Consider the following 21,520-nt stretch of genomic DNA (forward strand, 5'->3'; position numbering starts at 1 on the left):
AAACTTACTGGTCTAGTGGACTGGTGGTTACTGTCTGATTTAAGATGCTTAAGATGCCTTTTGGGTCCCAAAGAGACAACCAAAACAGAGTGGTATAAAAGGGTGTGTTTGAGAGGAGGCAGAGGTAGAGAAAGCAGGATTGATTAATACAATAGAGAAGGAATGCTTCACTGTAGAAAAAGGAGTTTGCATCTTGGAGCAAGTTGTGGTGTAAGTTTAAGGATAAACCCTAATTTATTTAATTAGATTTTACCAGAAAACCAGGTATTAAAATCTATCGTGTACCTTCTTTTTTGAATAAGGAAAAGTACTGTATGTGTCCTCTGTGTGGCCTAGTAGCAAGCTTACATTTTAGTAACACTAAAAACAAACAAACAACAACAACAGCAGCAAAACAGTGGCACAGTGAGCACCCACTCTACCAATCCATCTGCCATGCTGATGTCTGTTCTTAGTTCCTGTGTGAACAGGATACGTCCCTCCTGAAGTTCTCTATGGGCTCTTATTTCTGTTAGCAGAGAGTTAAACTCCTCACTGTGGCCCAAAAGGCACTGCATGCTGGTCCCTGCCAATTCCTCCAGCCTCATTTCTTGCTACTTCTTGCTCACAGAATCAGCTAAATTCTCTTCTCAAATACACCTTGTGCTCACTCTACTTGCTAATGCACTGTCCTCGACCAGAAAGAGACAGAGATGCTTCCTGTTCATCTCTTCCCAAAGTGAACTCCTACATATAACTTCAGTTCTTTGTCAAGACAACACTTCCTCAGAGGAGGTTCCTCTAGAAAACCTGCCTCACCCCCTGTCCCAAGTCTGACTTCAGAGTTTCACCTCTAGATAGCCCATCATCTTTCAGTTCAGTTGCTCAGTTATGTCCAACTCTTTGCAACTCAATGGACTCCAGCACACCAGGCTTCCCTGTCCATCACAAACTCCCAGAGTTCACTCAAACTCATGTCCATGGAGTTGGTGATGCTATCCAACCATCTCATCCTCTGTTGTCCCTTTCTCCTCCTGCCTTCAGTCCTTCCCAGCATCAGGGTCTTTTCAAATGAGTTGGTTCTTCACATCAGGTAGCCAAAGTATAGGAGTTCCAGCTTCAGCATCAGTCCAATTTTCCAAAGAATATTCAGGACTGATTTCCTTTAGGATGGACTGGTTGGATCTCCTTGCAGTCCAAGGGACTCTCAAGAGTCTTCTCCAACACCTGACTATCCCATATGGTGACCGTTTGCATATTTGCAGCTGTCCTCCATAATATTGTCTAGGGCAGGGACCATGGCCAGCCTGTTCACTGTTGTATCTTCCATATTGAGTGTAGTCTGGGTATTTAGCATCTAGGGCCTTAATATACATTGAATAAGTGCAAAGAAAACTTTCTACAAGATTTTAAGTTCCTAGAGAGCAGGAACCCCAGGCTGGTTAAACATTCTATCTTCACCTCTAAACACAATGTTGGGTGCTCAAAGAAACTTACAGTTTTTCGGCTGAGAGCTGTATCTTCCTCGCTTTACATCTGTGATTTGTGTATATTGAAAGTGGAATTTCTGGTGAAGCGTCCTGTCATTGTCCTTGTACCAGCTTTGGCCAGACTTTAACCTGCCCATTCTAAGACACCATTTCTAAGTCTATGAAGACAAATATCTGCACAAATATCACTCATCCATCCTCTTGACGTGATCTGATTTATGCCATAAAATATTCCTGCATCTAAACCTTATTCTACAAATTAAATACTCACTATTATTCTGCAACTGAAACCATTTGATTAAAAATATATGTATCTCTTCAGCAGTTTTAAATACTTTGTGATCATTATCTTTCTACAATGTGGAAATAAGTTTTAGAACTAAACTGATCACAACAATCAATGTTTTGATGCATCAATTCTTCACATTTAAAACCAAGAACACAAAATCAGAATTTAACTAAAACGCATATTAGAATAAGTTTAAATATTTGTAATTACCTTCTAGTGCATATTTCATATCCTGAGCAAAAAGGGTCCACATAATTTCAGCACTTATTTTTCCCATGTTCAGCTCTTGAGGAAACCTAAAACCAAACACATACATTAGTAGATCAAAAAGAAAAAACATGTGACTGAGAAAAGAATACACTTTATATTACATATATATCACAATCATTATTATATAGTATAAATACTTTTACTTATGAGATTTCTCAATATCAATGGTACGGAAAAAAGTTACACATGAGTGTGGTCTTTATCACAACAGCCATTTTTCTTGAAGCAAACTTGAATGCTTCCATTCTGTGCTGTGCTTAGTCATTCAGTTGTGTCCAAATCTTTGTGACCACATGGACTGTAGCTTCCATTCTATATTTGCTTAAAGTAAATTATTTCATCAAGATTCCTTACTTCTCTGGTGAAATGGTCCATGGTAGACCTCATTAGTCAGGATTCAGAATTACCAGGCAGGCTGTGTTTTTTAGATCAAACAAGCTTAAGCCAAAGACAATGTTCCTACTGCTGCTGAATATGAATTTTGTTTGTATGTATTTTCAATCTCATGATAAGGCTCAAAGTAATGTAAGCCCAGTGAAAATAATTTCATTCATTATAAACACCTTGCTAGTACATACGAAAGTATGTACTGTTCTGACAAATACATATATATTAAATTTTATGCATATTATTTTAAAATGCATACACATATATCTGTATACACATAAACAAACTATAATACATATATATTACATATACATATATATACACATATATAATAAATATACACATACACATATATAATATTAATATCTAATGTATAATACATATATAATGCATAATAATGTATGTATATATATATATAAGGATGTGTGTGTATACACACACACACATACACACATATGCATATATATGTAAAGTAACAAAAGCAGCTCTCACATTCATTTATATCTTTGAGTTTAAATCAAAAAAAGAAAAAAATAAATAAATATGATCCTGAATGGGATATAAAGAGTTACTTAAATAAATATGACCTCAGGATAACCTCAACAAAGAAAAGACCATGGTTCCTACATACTACTTCACCAAAGGAAAGTATGTTTTATCAAATGTTCTTTTCAACTTCCATCTATCAATTTATCTAATAATTTCAACTGATACTTTAAAACTTAAATGTAGATGCATATTTATTAAGTACTTAAACTCAGAACACTTCCTATGATCAAAAAATTAATATAACCTACATATACACAAAATTAGTTTTCAACAATAAATTTTACTCTATTAATATAAAAATAACCTTAAACAAGTAATTTATTTCAAAAGGTTTCATTTGTGGATAGCTATAGATATCCCACAATTTGTAGTATGTTAATTTTTATGTAATATATACATAGCAACAAAACTATAAATGTATACTTAGAGTGATTAAGCTCATAAAATGAGAAAATTTATTACACTAATTTTTTTGAATCCAAAAAAAAGAATGTATTAATTAAGTGTATGGTGGTCTGATGCAAAAAACAAAGACACTGTACAAAAAAGTAAACTAAACCACATTCTCTCTCATAAAACTGATGTGCAAATCCTCAAAAACAGGTGACAAATTCAATTTTGCAATATATACATGGATAATACATCATGACCAAGAAACTTATCCCAGAAGTGCAGCATGGGTTCAACACTGAAAAATGAATCAATGTAATGTATCCTATTAACAGACTAAAGAAAAAAACTTTATCATCTCAATACATGAGTAAAACATATTTGGCAAACTTCAACATTTGTTCATGCTTAAAAACAAAACAAAAAACAAAAACTATGAAAACTAGGAATTAAAGGAAATTTCCTTAACCTTATAAAAAGAATCTACAAAAAACCTACAGCTAACATCACAATAATAAAAGGATCAAGGCAATGGTTTTTACTCTCTCTTCCTACAGAACCTTGTACTGGAGCTCCTATGGATTGCACACAGTCAAGGAAAAGAACAGTAAAAGAGGTATATAGATAGCAAAGGAAGAAACACTCTATTCGGAGGAAAACAATCTAAATCCTCAAAATACTACAAAACAGTTACTAAATAAGTTCAGCAAGGTTACAGAATGCAAAGTCAGATACAAAAATCACTGTATTTCTATATTCTAGCAATGAACTATTGAAAATTGAAATGAAAATAAGAGTATCATTTACAATAGCTGCTGCTACTGCTGTTGCTAAGTCGCTTCAGTCATGTCCGACTCTGTGCGACCCCATAGACGGCAGCCCACCAGGCTCCCCCGTCCCTGGGATTCTCCAGGCAAGAACACTGGAATGGGTTGCCATTTCCTTCTCCAATGCATGAAAGTAAAAAGTGAAAGTAAAGTTGCTCAGTCGTGTCCGACTCTTAGCGACCCCATGGACTGCAGCCCACCAGGCTCCTCCATCCATGGGATTTTCCAGGCAAGAGTACTGGAGTGGGGTGCCATTGCCTTCTCCTTACAATAGCACCAAAATATATTAAATACTTTATACCTAAATACTTAGGTATAAATCTAACAATATATATGTACAAGATTTATATAAAGAAAACTGCAAAGTACTGAGGAGAAACATCAAATAAGACCTAAATAAATGGAGAAATACATTGTATTCATGAATTGATATACTTAATGTCAGAATATTAATTCTCCCAAGCTGATTTACATATTCAATGCAGTCTCACACAGAATTCTAGCAGATTTTTTTCTGTGGAAATTGACAAGTCCATTCTAAAATTTACATGGTAAAGCAAAAGAAATAGAAGAGCAAAAATGGTGTTTATTAAAATAGCTGAAGGTTTTACATCACCTATCTTCATAGCTTACAATGAAACTATAGTAATTAAGATACTATATCTTCAAGGTCAATTAATTTTCAATAAAATGCTATATTAATTAAATGGAGAAAAGGTAGTCTTTGCAATATGTCTGCTAGAGTAGTTAAATATCCCTATGCAAAAAAAAAAAAAAAGTAAACCTTGACCCAAACTTCACAACATACAAGAAAAAAAAAAAAAAAAAAAGACTCAAAATGAATCAGAGAACTAAATATAAAACCTAAAGATTTTCTAAAAGAAAACACAGAAAATTTTATGATCTAGGATCAGGCAATGGTTACTAAGATCTGGCACAAAAAGTGCAAACCATAAAATACTGATATATTGGACTTTATGAAAATTAAAACCTGCTTTTCTAAAGATACTGTTGACAAAATGAAAAGAAAGGTAACTGACCTGCAGAACACATATCTGATAAAGGACATATCTGGAATATACAAAGTACTTTCAAATCCCAATAATAAGAAAAAAAAAATACCCAACAAAAAATGGGCACGTGATCTGAATGATGATTGAGCAAAGAACATAATTAGATGGAAAAATAAGCACATGAAAATATGCTCAACATAATTAGTCACTGTGCTGTTGCTGCTGCTAAGTTGCTTCAGTCGTGTCCGACTCTGTGCGACCCCATAGACGACAGCCCACCAAGCTCCCCCGTCCCTGGGATTCTCCAGGCAAGAACACTGGAGTGGGTTGCCATTGCCTTCTCCAATTAGTCACTAGGTACTTTCAAATTAAAATTATAATATGATATCACTACATGTCTACTAAAACAGTTCAAAATAAAATAAAACAACACCTGACAATATCAAGGGCTGGTGAAAGTGTACAGACGCAGAGAAGTTTGAATTCTGATATAATGCTGCTAAGAATGCAAAATATGACAGTCCCTTTGGAAAGCAGTTTGCCAATCAAGTTAAATATACACTTATCAACAGTCCAACTCCAGGCATTTATCCAAGAGAAATGAAACGTATTTTTACAAAAACTATATATGTTGAAAGTCATTATTTCAGTCAGTGAATGGATAAATAAACTGAGCTAAATTCATAAAATTGAATCCACTAAGCAATAAAGAAGAATAAAAAACTGATACATGTAACAATGTGCATGAATCTATCATAAAGATACAAAGAAATTCATGGGGATAAAACATTCTAATAGTTAGGTTTGGGCAAGTAGAGAAGGGAATTGAATTCAAGGAGGCATATGTACAAATAAACCTTCAATCAAGTTTGTAATATCTTATTTTAGAAAAAAATATAAAAATTTTATACCAGTAAAATAAGAGGTAATGTAATAAAAATGAGTGTTAACATGTTTAGCATTTAATAAGTAACATTAGTTAATAAGTCACTATTAATTGAAGGCTAAGTACTAAATAAAACACACAATCCTTGCCCCTCAGAAGTTTACAACGTAGTGTAGAGATGGCAGTAAAAACAAATATATATATTACATTATATATGTATATATATACACACACAGACACACACGTGCATTTGATAAGTCCCGCAAAGAAGCTAAAGCCTGAGAAGGTTGAGCTGGTTGTGGAAAAAAGTAGTTCTGGAAAACTAAGAGTTTAGAGAAAACTCCTCCTCCTTACTGGTGCTTAGGGGCTGTGAGAGCAGCTTATTTTCAATGGAAGGTCACTCTGCAGCCTGTATAGAGATGGGAAGCAGCAGTTTGAACAAGTTTGGCAAGAGAGGATTCAGAACTTCTGTTATCAAGCAGCAATAGTGACAGGAAACTTGATGTATGCTGTGACTGATGGTGACTGCCATGATATCAAAGAAGAGCAACATGAGGAATAGGAAGATGGATCGTAAACAGAAAAGGAGAATGCGGATCAGCAACTGTAGCTGAAAGGATGCAGAGGAGCTAGACCAGTGAGCCAGGGCAAGAAGAGCCAAAGATATCCTGAGTGACTGGTTTTTATATTCTGCTGTCTACACTTGGGTTGATGTGATCTTAAGAAACAAGGATCACTACTATGCATAAAATAAACATCAAGGACTACTACCATATAGCACAGGGAACTATATTCAATAAAGGAAAAGAATCTGAAAATTTTATATATTTATAAAAATATATATATATATATAACAAGCATTCTGCTGTACACCAGAAAGCAACACTATATTGTAAATTAACTATATTTTGGTTAAAGAAAGAAAACATGGATCACAATGGAAAGGCACATAGTACAGCACTAAGTAGAAATTACTCAACACAATAAAGCTAAGAGTATATGATGCAGAAGAATATCTGGTGCAATCATTCACAGAGGTTACTTGAAGAAAGTAAGATTTGTATGTACTTTTCAAGGAGGATAAAGATTAATTGGTGGAAGAGATAAGCTATGCAACCCCAGTTAATGGTTGTAATTACCATAAGAAAAGATTCTCAAAGCGACTTTTAAAATATTTTCCTTTAATCTAGACTTTTTAATCAGATAACTTCCAAATGGAGAATCTAAAAATAAGCTATTTGTGTCAGGATTTTCTCAGTTGCATAAGCAATGTCAAATTTGATTTTCATTCTTGTGAAACTAAGGTTTAAGGGTTCTCATTATTACTGTTGAGGATTTAACAAAAACCTAAACCAAAACCAAACTACCATTTAAAATAAAAACAACATACTAGAAAAATATACACTTGATATATAAAAGGCAAAGGGATAATACTACTAATATAAGAATTGTTATAAATCTGAGGAAAAAGATAAATATTAGAAAAATGGCTGTGATTAATGGACAATCTAAAAAGGAAAAAAAAAAAACTCACAAAAACCTAGCAAACATAGATAAGAGAGTCTTACCACTCTAATATTCAAAGAAATGTCAATTAAAATAATAGTAAAATTTTTTTTACTAAGTACATTTCAGGCTAGAAAACAAGCAAAAAAAAAAAAAAAAAAGAAAGAAAAGAAAATCCAGGACCTGTCTGCATCTGATTTCCAAAAGCCTGATTCTCTACAAGTTTTCAGTTTTTATGCTATTCCAATACTTTAGTTATTTACACTCCCTTCTCTCCTGTGGCTCAGAATTCCCTCTCCATGGATGCATCATCATGGTGTTATATAAAACTACAGAACAATATGGAACTATTAAACAAAACAAGATAGGTCTGCCTGTACTGACGTGAAAAGATAAATGTCAGGCAGTTTTAAGCAAACAAGGCAAATTACAGATTAGTATACATATTATGAGCCTGTATTTTGTAAAAAAAAAAAAAAAAAAAAGAATAAAAATAAATACTATTAAATGAATTTCTATGCTTATATATACAGAAATTAGTTGGAAAAAATACACCCAACTACAAACAATTTGTAAGACATGGGTGAATGAGTGAGTGAAGTTGCTCAGTTATGTCTGACTCTTTGCCACCCCGTGGACTGTAGCCCCCCAGGCTCCTCCATCCATGGGATTCTCCAGGCAAGTATACTGGAGTGGGTTGCCATTTCCTTCTCCAGGGGATCTTCCTGACCCAGGAACTGAACCCAGGTCTCCTGCATTGCAGGCAGATGCTTTACCGTCTGAACTGAAGGGTTTAGAGGCCGTCAAATGGACATGACCTATAAAGGCAATTTTGATGGTTTTACATAGAAATGACCTCTAATGGAAGAGAACACAATTGGGAACTATTTGAGATACATTTCTATGTAAAATGCAGTTTGCACATAATTCAGCATTTTAAATGAGCACTCTGCAACCGAGACCAAATATCAATCATCTCTTGAGGTTTTCTACTATGTACCAACATCTAATCTACATAGGAACAAATGTTACTCCTGCTTTTCTCTTCTATATCAAATGTCCTGAAGCCTTTGTGTCTCTTGGGAGTGAGGCCCAGTTTTGATGGGGTAGAGAAGGACCCAGTCAGTCACATTGTACAGTCTCAGGGCCAGGTGGCCGGAGTAGAGGAATCCTCCTCCTCGTAAAGGGAGTCTTATTTTGGTTTTATTTTTTTCTTTTCTTCACAAGAAATGATACATAAGCATTAGAACTTTCATTTTCTACTTCAAATAGGCCTGTGAAGTTGAATATGATTATTTTAAAAAATATGAACATTTACACTCATCCTGAAATAAAATCAAATGGAATTTTGCTAAATATTATGTGATTATTTTAAAAAGCTAAATAACATTCATTTATTGCTCACAAAATTCATTTTGGTTGTTGTTATTCTCATTTTACAAATGAAGAGCTGGTAGTCAGAATTAGAGCCTTGAGCTGATTTTCCAAAGCTCATGAGCTCTCCAATAAACAAGCAGCAAATATTCATTTTTTTTTTCATACTTAGAAGAGAGACAAACATAACTTTGACTATATTCGTTTTACACTTAGGGATATTAGGTATCAAGAACATGTTCTAAAACATGAAATAAATCAATGACAGAATCAGATCTAGAGCTTATGCTTCTTGACCATATTTTTTCATTCTTTTTCTTATGACAATAATAGAAATTCCCAAACATTTATGATGTCCTTACAGCTAGCTCTTTTGTTTTGTTTAAATGTATTGATTTTGCTTTAAAATATTTACAGTTCAAATGATTAACTTTATATTTTCTGCAACAGTCCAAATTTAAATCTCAAGATTTACTTGCCAAGCTCTGCTTCCATATAGAAGACAATCTGTGGGGTTTGAAATATCATTAGAAGTTTTGTTTATTGTGTATAATGACAGGGCAGCTTCAAACTTGGTTTTCTTACTATTAACGATGGAAATAATAATATATCCTTGTGCTAAAAAAAATTACTCAAAGATCCTTTATTTACTTAAATAATTACACAGGTTCTTTGAAAGTCTATATTTTTATTTTACTTTACTACCCCTCTACGGTATTTTTGGTGTATTTGGAAACACTTCTCTGGCTCTGTCTCACAGAAATCCTAGTTAAATAAAATACTTCATGAGTCAACCCTGCCTGAATCCAGATGGCAAACTTGGTCATCAACCTCTGCCACAACCCACAGCATCTTCTTTCTACTCTCCTGTGGATTCTTCCTTTGACGTAGCTGTAGAATTTATCCTTGCCCTGCTCCTACCATCTCATCCCCAATTCAAGTCATACTTGACTCAAAAGCTGAAGCAATCTGTTAGTATATGTTATGTACCTTCATTTCTTATTCTTCAAATTCATACTGTATACTACCACCTAATTTACCTTTGATGAACATAGGCTGTAATATTTCAAATCACTACTTTAAAACCATCAATTGCTTGTCACACATTCAGTAGCATAGAGAAATTTAAGCCCATTAAGGTGACTTGCCTGACCAACGGCAACCTGACCCCTACTATAACTTCTGTCTCTACTCTCCAACACCTTCCATGCTCTTGCCACTGAGACTACTTATAATTTCTAAACATATCTAATGCCCCATGTCTTCTGATCATTTTCTCCTATCTGTACTCTCTTCCTCAATTTCCATCTGATCATAAATACTCTCTCTGTTCTTTGAAGGCACAGTTCAGTATCTCTTCCATCTAAAGTCTTTTGTTGTATTTGTTGTTTTGTCACTAAAACATGACCGACTCCTTGACAACCCCATGGACTGTAGCCCACCAGGCTCTTTCTGTCCATGGGATTCTCCAGGCAAGAATACTGAAGTGGATTGCCATTTCCTTCTCCAGGGGTTCTTCCAGACCCAGGGATTGAACCCGTGTCTCCGGAATTGGCGGGCAGATTCTTGGGTTCTTTACCACTGAGTCACCAGGGAAGCCCCAAGGCAGAATTAGCAATGATTAATTAAGTGTGAAGGATAAGGGCAAAGACAAGTTTACAGTGACTATAAACTGAATTATAGCTCACAATATTAAGAGTTAGTGTAGCGTTGGTGCCTTTGTACTGTGTAAAACTGTAAATTCTATCATTTTACTGTTGCCACAAGATTTAACTTATCTAATTTTATTGACATTTGCTTTATAGTTCAGTACTGATGAAAATAACATGATTTTTTTTTCTCCTTAAGCAGTTTTGGCTGGCATTAGAAAACAATTCTCCATCTAGCATCTCTTCACTAACAAATAATATTAACTGTGCTTATACAGTCTTCTTACTGTATTTGTACATTTATATACACACACACTTTTATATATTTATTTATAAGTATGTACATTTCCTCTCCAATTTAAACAATTCTACAAGCCAGGATGTACCCTGGTAAGAACATCTGCAAAGCTAATAGTTTCCAAAACAACTTCTTTATTCCTACCTACTCAGTGAAAAAGGGGAGAAAAATTCACAACTATATACAACCAATAAAAGCAGCAAATCAGAACTCAGAGGAGAGACATAGAGTATTTCTTATAAGAGATTTTTATCAATTTCTGAGTAACCAATGGCAAGATTTTATGTTTCTAATTTATAGGGGCCACAAAATAATATTTCCATAACTGTATTTTTGCACGGTGTTCAAATTTCCTTTATAGATATACAAATACACAATCTCACTATGGCATCAAATTGTATATGCTATATCTGTGCTGTCTTCTCTGTATCAAACCAAATGGAAGAGTTGTTTTCTTCCAACACACTCCACAGTTGAAGATTTCTGCCTTTTCTTTGAGCTGGCTAAGAAGTCTATACATTTGCATATTTGTTAGAGGATTATTTTCTGTAATTTAACACAGTACTGGCTATTTCCTGTGCACAATTCAGAGAAGTATAATGTAGTGGTTAAGCCTCAATGCAATTCAAAAGACAGAGGCTTGATTTCTTCTGTTACTTAACTAATTTACCCAGTGGAGCACTGAGTAATCTCTTTAAAACTCAATTTCCTCATCTGTCAAGTGGGGATGATAATAACTGTGCAATTTGGGACTCTAGGGCTGTTATGAGGATTAAATGAAACTTTACATGTAAATACTTTGTACAGCCACTGGCCCACAGTGAGCACTTAATAAATGTTTACTGAGAATTATAATGAAAATTTTACCGCAAATGAGACATGCAAGAAAATATTCAGATTTATTGATTTCTAATGTGAAAAAAATTATCAAATGAATACAAGTTTACATTTGCGTTTGCTAGTTACTAGTTCCAGAAAAAAAAATTGCTAATAAAATTAATAGCAATAAACTTGACTGAAGAGGGAAATTATCTCTTCTTGCTATAGCAAGAAAGCCTTCCTCAGTGGTCAATGCAAAGAATAGAGGAAAACAACAGAATGGGAAAGACTAGAGATCTCTTCAAAAATTAGAGATACCAAGGGAACATTTCATGCAAAGATGGGCTCGATAAAGGACAGAAATGGTATGGACCTAAGAGAAGCAGAAGATATTAAGAAGAGGTGGCAAGAATACACAGAAGAACTGTACAAAAAAGATCTTCACGATCCAGATAATCATGATAGTGTGATCATTCACCTAGAGCCAGACATCCTAGAATATGAAGTCAAGTGGGCCTTGGAAAGCATCACTACGAACAAAGCTAGTGGAGGTGATGGAATTCCAGTTGAGCTATTTCAAATCCTGAAAGACGATGCTGTGAAAGGGCTGCACTCAATATGCCAGCACATTTGGAAAACTGGAAAAGGTCAGTTTTCATTCCAATCCCAAAGAAAGGCAATGCCAAAGAGTGCTCAAACTACCGCACAATTGTACTCATCTCACACACCAGTAAAGTAATACTCAAAATTGTCCAAGCCAGGCTTCAGCAATATGTGAACCATGAACTTCCTGATGTTCAAGTTGGTTTCAGAAAAGGCAGAGGAACCAGAGATCAAATTGCCAACATCTGCTGGATCAAGGAAAAAGCAAGAGAGTTCCAGAAAAACATCTATTTCTGCTTATTGACTATGCCAAAGCCTTTGACTGTGTGGATCACAATAAACTGTGGAAAATTCTGAAAGAGATGGGAATATCAGACCACCTGACCTGCCTCTTGAGAAATCTGTATGCAGGTCAAGAAGCAACAGTCAGAACTGGACATGGAACAACAGACTGGTTCCAAATAGGAAAAGAAGTATGTCAAGGCTGTTTATTGTCACCCTGCTTATTTAACTTCTATGCAGAGTACATCATGAGAAATGCTGGACTAGAAGAAACACAAGCTGGAATCAAGATTGCTGGGAGAAATATGAATAACCTCAGATATGCAGATGACACCACCCTTATGGCAGAAAGTGAAGAGGAACTAAAAAGCCTCTTGATGAAAGTGAAAGTGGAGAGTAAAAAAGTTGGCTTAAAGCTCAACATTCAGAAAACGAAGATCATAGCATCTGGTCCCATCACTTCATGGGAAATAGATGGGGAAACAGTGGAAACAGTATCAGACTTTATTTTTTTGGGCTCCAAAATCACTGCAGATGGTGACTGCAGCCATGAAATTAAAAGACGCTTACTCCTTGGAAGGAAAGTTATGACCAACCTAGATAGCATATTCAAAAGCAGAAACATTACTTTGCCAACAAAGGTCCGGCTAGTCAAGGCTATGGTTTTTCCAGTGGTCATGTATGGATGTGAGAGTTGGACTGTGAAGAAGGCTGAGCGCCAAAGAGTTGATGCTTTTGAACTGTGGTGTTGGAGAAGACTCCTGAGAGTCCCTTGGACTGCAAGGAGATCCAGCCAGTCCATTCTGAAGGAGATCAGCCCTGGGATTTCTTTGGAAGGAATGATGCTAAAGCTGAAACTCTAGTACTTTGGCCACCTCATGCGAAGAGTTGACTCATTGGAAAAGACTCTGATGCTGGGAGGGATTGGGAGCAGAAGGAGAAGGGGACGACAGAGGATGAGATGACTGGATGGCATCACTGACTCGATGGACGTGAGTCTCAGTGAACTCCGGGAGTTGGTGATGGACAGGGAGGCCTGCCGTGCTGTGATTCACGGGGTCGCAAAGAGTCGGACACGACTGAGTGACTGAACTGAACTGAACTGAAGAGGGAAATTATTATATACTCACAGGAGTTAACTGGTTTCCCAAACTTCAGCATTCTCTAGCTATATATTAACAATTTATATGCTAATTATAAATCAATTCCAAACTATGATACAAGCTTGACTGAAAGAGGTTTTAACTTTCCATGACCATTTCAGGGCTTCTCAGGTGCCACTAGTGGTAAGGAACCCACCTCCCAATGCAGGAGACATAAGAGACAGTTCAATCCCTGGGTCAGGAAGATCCCCTCAAGGAGGCCATGGTAACCGACTCCAGTACTCTTGCCTGGAGAATCCCATAGACAGAGGAGACTGACGGTCTCCAGTCCATAAGGTAACAAAGAGCTGGACACAACTAAAGTGACTTAGCATGCATGCATGCCATGACCATTTCCTAACCTCTTAGGAATTATAATATATACTTAAAAGTTAAGTACAGGTATAATATAGTGTATTAAATATTCATATTTCATTATTTATATTTTAAAAGTAAAATTGGTACAAATTGAATTTTAGAAGGTATAGCTCCACCTCTTTGTTTTCCATGCAATCATGACTTCACTTAGTCTATCATTTATAAAAAGAGGTTTAATGAAATAGTTGATCCATTTCAACATTATTTGAATGTCTCCCATTTTTAATTTGCAGCAATTAATGCAAAGCATAAATGTTTTAAACCTTGAATCCTATGAGACACAACAATTTAACAATTCAATTTATTATCTTGCAAATCTCTTAGTGAAATAAGGCAAACACAGTCTTCCACTGTCTGATCTGATAATACTGATTCATTAGTCACAGCAGATAAAAATTAGAATTCATTATATGTGAAGTATTATTTTGATATGCAAAGTTTGCCTTTGAAGAAAAATGTATTCTTTGTTTCATGTGAGTAAGCAACGGTTCTGATATCTGTCCTGTCTGCAGCTGAAACTTCACTGTCACAGCCAGAAGTTGAGACACTTAGTTTGCTCTGCTCTTTTAACATTATTATTTTTTAAAATTCAGCTTTTGTTAATACGAAAATTTGACATGCCTTAGTGCAATTATCTGCCGTTACCTTGAAGAGAAAGAACAGCCAAGAAGAATGAACTTTATATAAACAGGACTCTACTAGTAAATTACAAAGTAGCCTTACAGATTAAAGAGCAACTGAAACACATCACACCATTGCAGTTAAAGGTGAAAGTCAGCTTAAGCATTTGCGTTGTGAACTCAACTACTCTTGGACATTTCCTGTGGTGATCATTGTTCCTTTTGTATTTAAGTTCTCTTATAACAACAACAAAAGTGGGTCACTAATGTCATTTAAATACAACTAACGTTTTATCCTTCTCTTTTCTCTTTATATCTACAACCTAAGGCATTATTTTAATGAATTTGGATCTTTAAATACATATTTAATTTAAATATGAAAAATAAAATTTGGGATGCATCTAGCTTAACTGTTAAAATCAGCATTTTGTAAGACAGTGAAGATGTTACCTGGTAGTAGTGAGGCAGGTAGAAATGGCCAGATAAAGCTTTAAAAACATTGGGTAATGTCTTTGGGGCAGGAAATAGCAAATGGAATTTACTGCCTTCAGATCGCTGTTTCTCAAGCTACTTCAGTATGTCCAGATTACAGACTTGGGAAAAGCAAGTTCTGAAATTCATGTCAGGGTCAGGGAGCTTGAGGCAGTGAAGGAGAGGTGGGAATTAACATTTGCCGAGTACCTAAGCAATACCAGGCACTGGGCTAGTGCTCTTAAGCTTCATCTCTTCGAATTCTGATAATGGTCCTATGTCTTCACTTTTACCTCCCATTTTTTCACATGTGGAAAACAGTTTGAAGGATGTTGCAAAACTTTTCTAAGGTCTCAGAGATCAGTCTCTCTCACTCGAAAATGTTAGATCACTAAGCCACTCAAGTCACATTTATCTTTGCGTACTTGAAACATAGTCCTCTTTCTTTATTTTTACTTATTACTGATGTATTCATCGTATTCAAAAATACTAAGATGGCTTACAAAATAACTATAATAAAATGAGATTTGTAGTAAAAGTAAAGACCTTAATGTCCACTGGGTGATCCCCAACAAACATCTTGAGTGCCCAAGCATCAGTGGAGGGAGACACTTTTGTTAGTTGTTTCCCAAGTATAATGCATATTTATGAACGGATCTCTCATTGTCAAAGAATGAGGCATTGCTACAAAGACTGCTTAGAATTAGTTCCCTTAAATCCTTTCACTATGATTCAGCAGTCATTTTATCTGTCTGTATTCAGTGAAAAAGCACCTATTGTGTATGATCATTCCTATCTGATGCCGATAAAGTTACAACGGCAATTTTCTGCTTTTTCTTACAATAAGCTTTTAGATGGCCTGTTATGGTAAGGAGCTTTTGGATGTTACTTTACTAAACCAAGTAATCATCTATTGTTTTGTTTCAATTGCATGTTAGGATGGGAGAAGGGTATATCACTTATCACTGAGAAAAATCTGAATAAGGCTGAAGACAAAGCAGAAGGACAAGTATGGAATTTTTACTTCCATATTTACTTATGCAAATTTTACTTACTCAGTAAACATGACTCTGGAACTGAGTAGAACCCTGCAGGCACCAACCCCCAACACCAAACCAAACAATTAATGATTAGACAAACAATAGAGAATTATTCTACAGATACTATAATTGCCACCAAAGGAGAAAAAAGCTAACTGCATGATGACCAGACTGTAGCCATAATGTTAGATGCTCCTACTTGAGCAGTACTGAATCTATGGCTAGAACAATTTCAAGAACAGGCCTCAAGAGAATGGGATTAACTTTATTGCTCTTGATAATCTACATCTCTGTAGACATCAAAATAATTGTATGTTTCTCTGCCTATATATTGGAAAAGGAAATGGCAATGCACTCCAGTATTCTTGCCTGGAAAATCCCATGGATGGAGGAGCCTGGTAGGCTACAGTCCACAGGGTAGCAAAGAGTCAGACATGACTGAGCAACTTCACTTTCACTTTCAGCCTATATATATAAGCAGACGACTAAAATTGTCAGAAATGCTACAGACTCACAATGACACCTTCCACTCTGAGAATACAGCACCCTATATCACCATGAAGAAATTATAGAAGATAGACCTTTGCCCCTAATGTCAAAGAAACAGAATCATGTTCTGACAAGTGGGGATTTGTGAGCAGCTCTTTACAGGAAACTCCCCTTAGCAGGAAGCCCTTTTTCTTGTCACTTTAACAAAGGTACATTAGAATTAACTTTTAAACCAGGCACCCCAATGCTCTGCTTATCTCTGGCTCAAGCACACCTCTCAAATCTTTTAATCACACAATACCTTGCCTAACTTGTCAGTTCTTTCTGTAGATCAAAGAAAAAGAAATGAAGAATGAATATCAATAAATAACAGAGGACCAGATCTCTTACCTAGCTTCCCGTTCACTTTGGAAGCTTGTAATCTTCTAAATAAACTGTGTGAACAAGATTACAACTAGAGGAAGATTACAAGAAGTCAATGAGTCTGCACACTAGGGGGGTGGGGCGGTGGGCATGGTGACCACTCTGAATCCCTATCTCAGTGATTAACTAAGATTACTTTATTCTTTCTCTTTAAAATGTCATGGCCAAGCAGAATCTTTAGAATTGGTTTTGGGGGCATGTTGAGTCCATCATCTCCCCAGACTATTGGCATTCTCATTAAAGGTGCCTTTCCTTTGCTACCAACATTTCTGAGTATGTAATTGATTTTGTAAGCAGGATGCAGTGGGACCTCCATTTGTTAACAAGTTGAACATCATCTCTTCATCTCACACTATGCTAAGGTTGTGAAGATAAAAGGATGACAAGAAATGGTCTTTTCCTTCAAAAACATTTTAGAATAGTGGAGAAAACACAGTTATATACATATATTCATAATACCAAGTTATAAATGCAATGACAGAATGCAAACTCATAGAAGAACCATAATGTGGTACTTATCCATCCTGGACGAAATTAGGGAAAACTTGCCGGAAGAGGTAATGCTTCAGCTAAGTCTTTACATTTTAAAGGTAAAGCAACTCAGAGCTGGATAGTAGGAAGTCCACTAAGGTTTTGTAAAACTAACTTTGCTAAAGATAAGATAATAATTAGAAAAAAAAATCTTGATTAACCAAATTACTACTTCTTTTTCTCTCTAACCTGAGTAAACGCTGACCACATATCAGGTGCCTGCCTGCCTGCCTGCCTGCCTGCTAAGTTGCATAAGTCGTGTCCTACTCTTTGCAGAGGAGTACTGTAGCCCACCAGGCTACTCTGTCCATGGGATTCTCCAGGCAAGAAAACCGGGGTGGGTTGCAGTGCCCTCCTTCAGGGGATCCTCCTGACCTAGGGACAGAACCCATGTCTTATGTATCTTGCACTGGCAGTCAAGTTCTTTACCAGTAGTTCTACCTGGGAAGCTCACTTATCAGGTGACATCAACTGAAATAAGAACATGAAAGCAAAGTGTTGCAGTCTGTTTGCCTTGTCAACTATGAGAATCTGTAGCACCATCCAATAAATAAAAGTGCAACTTTTATGACATCAACTTTTCCTATGGCTTCTCCCATTGATTAACTCCTAGTCATATGGCCTTTCTTGCTGCTACTCCAACATGCCAGGCTTCAGCCCTGTACTTGTTACTGATTCTCCTGGTTACAGTTACAGAGCTCTATCTGCCTTCCTTTAATCATCCAGGCTTCAATTCAAATGTCACTTTCTCCAAGAGTATCTTCTTAGCCATTGAAATGGACATATTAGCAACAACCCTCACTTCTGCCAAGTAACTATTTTTCTATTTATATTGCTTTACCTTCTTATCAACACCTGAAACACTGTATTATCTGTTCGTTTATATGCGTTGTTATCTAACTCCTCTCCACTCCCTGCAAAAGTATTAAATAACTTTTTTGTCTTGTGTATTGCTAGGTTTCCAGTTTGGAACATACTGCCCTGTAACGGACATTAAGTGAGATGAATGAAACCTTCTACCAATGGTAGCAATCACTATCTCCAAATAACAGTGCTGCAATAGACCTACAGAGCAACCAGTTCAGAATCCAGCAGCAGGACACAGAGGGCCTCCAGAGAAAAAAAATGTTTTTTGGAAAAAAAAAAAAAAGGAAAATGAAGAAATAAAAATAAAAAAGAAAAAATAAAAAGACATAGAAATGTAGAAATGTATGAAGTTAGATTCTATAGAGTTATTAAATGTGGGCCTCAGTTCTGACATTTCTTGCACCTAATTCTCAAGAAAAAACTGATCACTTCTGTGTATCCCAAATGTTGGGGCAGAGACATTTTTTAATGCAGAGAACTTTAGGGGAAAAAAAAACCTTTCTTGGTTTTTCCTGAGGGCCCCAGTGGGTACACACTTCAAATTTACATTTTTCCTACAGAAAATTAAACCTGCCTGCATTTTGTCTACTGGCTGATACACAACTACAAGTGGTGCCATCGTACGGCACATCTTCCACTTTTACGTTTGTAATTATTGTTTCAGGTTTCTCATGACCAGATCCAGATTCATCTTTGAGACATCAGAAGTGTTTGCACTGAGCTGAAGGATTAATGCCCTGCCCTTACTTACGGGATCTTTTCCCTACAATTAATCATTTTGTTAATGTAGAGGGTTGCTTAGATTCTGATTCTGCCACTTACTAAATGTGTGATCTTGGGAAATTTACTTACCCCTTCTGTCATCTGCAATTTGGGGATTTTAACAGCACTGATTCTATTGCAATTACATTTAAGATTCAATTAGACATTAAACTGTAAAAATGCTTAGTACAATGCCTGGCTGTAATTAATTTCCCATAGTTCCCTAAATGCCGATGATAATATTCATAACACAGATATCTAGTTGTGCATAAATCATCTGGTGAGCATAAGAAAATGAAAATCCAAGAGGAACCTTTTCTTTTCTATATAATATGTAGTCAGGGAGACAGAAAGTTGACATAAAAAGTGATTGAATTAGTACAAGTCTTAGTTAGAAATCCTATAACAGTACTCCTGTGCTCCTGGCGGGGGGGTGGGGGGAACAAACTTATTCTATCCAAATAACATTTTATTTTGGAAATTTGCAGAGAAACATCTGTTTTAAATTTCAAGAAGGCTGTAATTAACATTCATAAACACTTTCAAAATGACTTATTTTCTTTGTTTTTTGTACTTTTGATTAATAGTTTTTGGGTTTTCCGGCTATCCATTCTCCCCAGTGTAAACCCTATCTTTGCTGAGAAAAGTTGAGCGCTGAAGAATTGATGCTTTTGAACTGTAGTGTTGGAGAAGTCTCTTGAGAGTTCCTTGGACTGCAAGGAGATCAAACCAGTCCTGAATATTCACTGGAAGGACTGATGCTGAAGCAGAAGCTCCAATACTTTGGCCACCTGATGTAAAGAACTGACTCATTGGAAAAGACTCTGATGCTAGGAAAGATTGGAGGCAAGAGGAGAAGGGGATGACAGAGGATGAGATGGTTGGATGGCATCATCGACTTAATGGATATGAGTTTGAGCAAACTCCGGGAGTTGGTGATGGATAGGGAGGCCTGGCCTGCTGAAGTCCATGGGGTCACAAAGAGTTGGACACAACTGAGCTACTGAACTGAACTGAAATGTACTAAGATTTTTTTAAAAGAAAAAAGCATAATAGGGAAATATCATGAGCAATTATACAACAGCAACTTTGGCCACTTATATTGAATGGAAAAATTCCTTGAAAGACACAAATATCAAAAACACAATCAAGCACAAGTAGTTTTCAGAGGGACCACGATGACAATGAAGGAACTCCTGAACTTCCCTGTACCCACAGACGCACGGACTGTACAACTACACAGTCAGAAAATCCCACTGAGAGACATGCAGTGGCTCAAGGACTATGGCAAACAAAGAAGTATTTGGCAATGGGTGTACTTCACTTCCTGTGGCTACCCCTCAAGGCTCAGCCCAGAAATAGCAGGCAAAACTGTCCATTGTCCAGTCTTCCCTTGAGGGATTTGATTGCCTACTTTACAAGCTGATGCCTGAAGGTCTGGCTTCTTATTTAACATGCATCTAGAGGCTGACTGACATCTCCCTAGAGTCCAGGGGAGCTGGTAGGCACTTCCCCTGCATTCCCTCTCTGGCTTGATCCAACAACAAAACCAAATTGCTAGTACCACCTTGAAAGGAGTTTGTCCATGTATTTAGTGACTCAATTTTTATGGCTGCCATAAAAGGGATGGAATTCCCAAATCACTTAGCTCTGAAAGCCAATAGGGCTGCATTCACACATTCCACAGGAGGACAGCAAGCAAAGCAGAAGCTTTTCCCTAGGTGCAGGAGCACCCCTTTGTTCCTCCCCACTCTCATGACTATCTGCCTGGGCTTTCTGTAGAGAAAGCAGGTAAAACTACCCGTTTTCCAATTTCTCCTTGGAAGGAACTTAACTATATTGTTTTCCAGCTCTTCCATGAGGGTATAGTTTCTGGTTAGCCTGCATCTATGTGCTGACTGATATTCTCTTCCTTGGAACACCGACTGATCTTGGCACACCCTCTCTATGGGAGACAACCATAAAGGTTTGAGAGACAACCGGGAGATTCATCTGGACTGATGATGAGACAGTGTGCCAAGACCAACATGTAATGTGCAGAAACCAACACAAAGAGTGAAAGAAATGAAAAAAAAAAAAGTAACATCAACAAGGAAATATGTCTCAAACAGAAGAACAGGATAAATCATTAGAAGGTGATCTTAGTAAGATAGAGAAAACTGACTTACCCAACAGAGATTTCAAAA

General features: G+C 36.4%; 1 protein-coding gene across 2 annotated transcripts in view; it reads right to left on the minus strand.

Moving 5' to 3' along the window:
* UNC13C (unc-13 homolog C) overlaps nucleotides 1-21,520 on the minus strand; it is a 706,036-nt gene that overhangs the window by 195,961 nt on the left and 488,555 nt on the right. For both annotated transcript variants that reach the window (XM_027553963.1, XM_027553962.1), the window contains one exon: nucleotides 1,969-2,054. In XM_027553963.1, the coding sequence (XP_027409764.1) occupies nucleotides 1,969-2,054 (86 nt within the window). The remainder of the gene's footprint in view (nucleotides 1-1,968; nucleotides 2,055-21,520) is intronic.

Source organism: Bos indicus x Bos taurus, chromosome 10, assembly GCF_003369695.1.
Source record: "Bos indicus x Bos taurus breed Angus x Brahman F1 hybrid chromosome 10, Bos_hybrid_MaternalHap_v2.0, whole genome shotgun sequence".
Taxonomy (NCBI): Eukaryota; Metazoa; Chordata; class Mammalia; order Artiodactyla; family Bovidae; genus Bos; species Bos indicus x Bos taurus.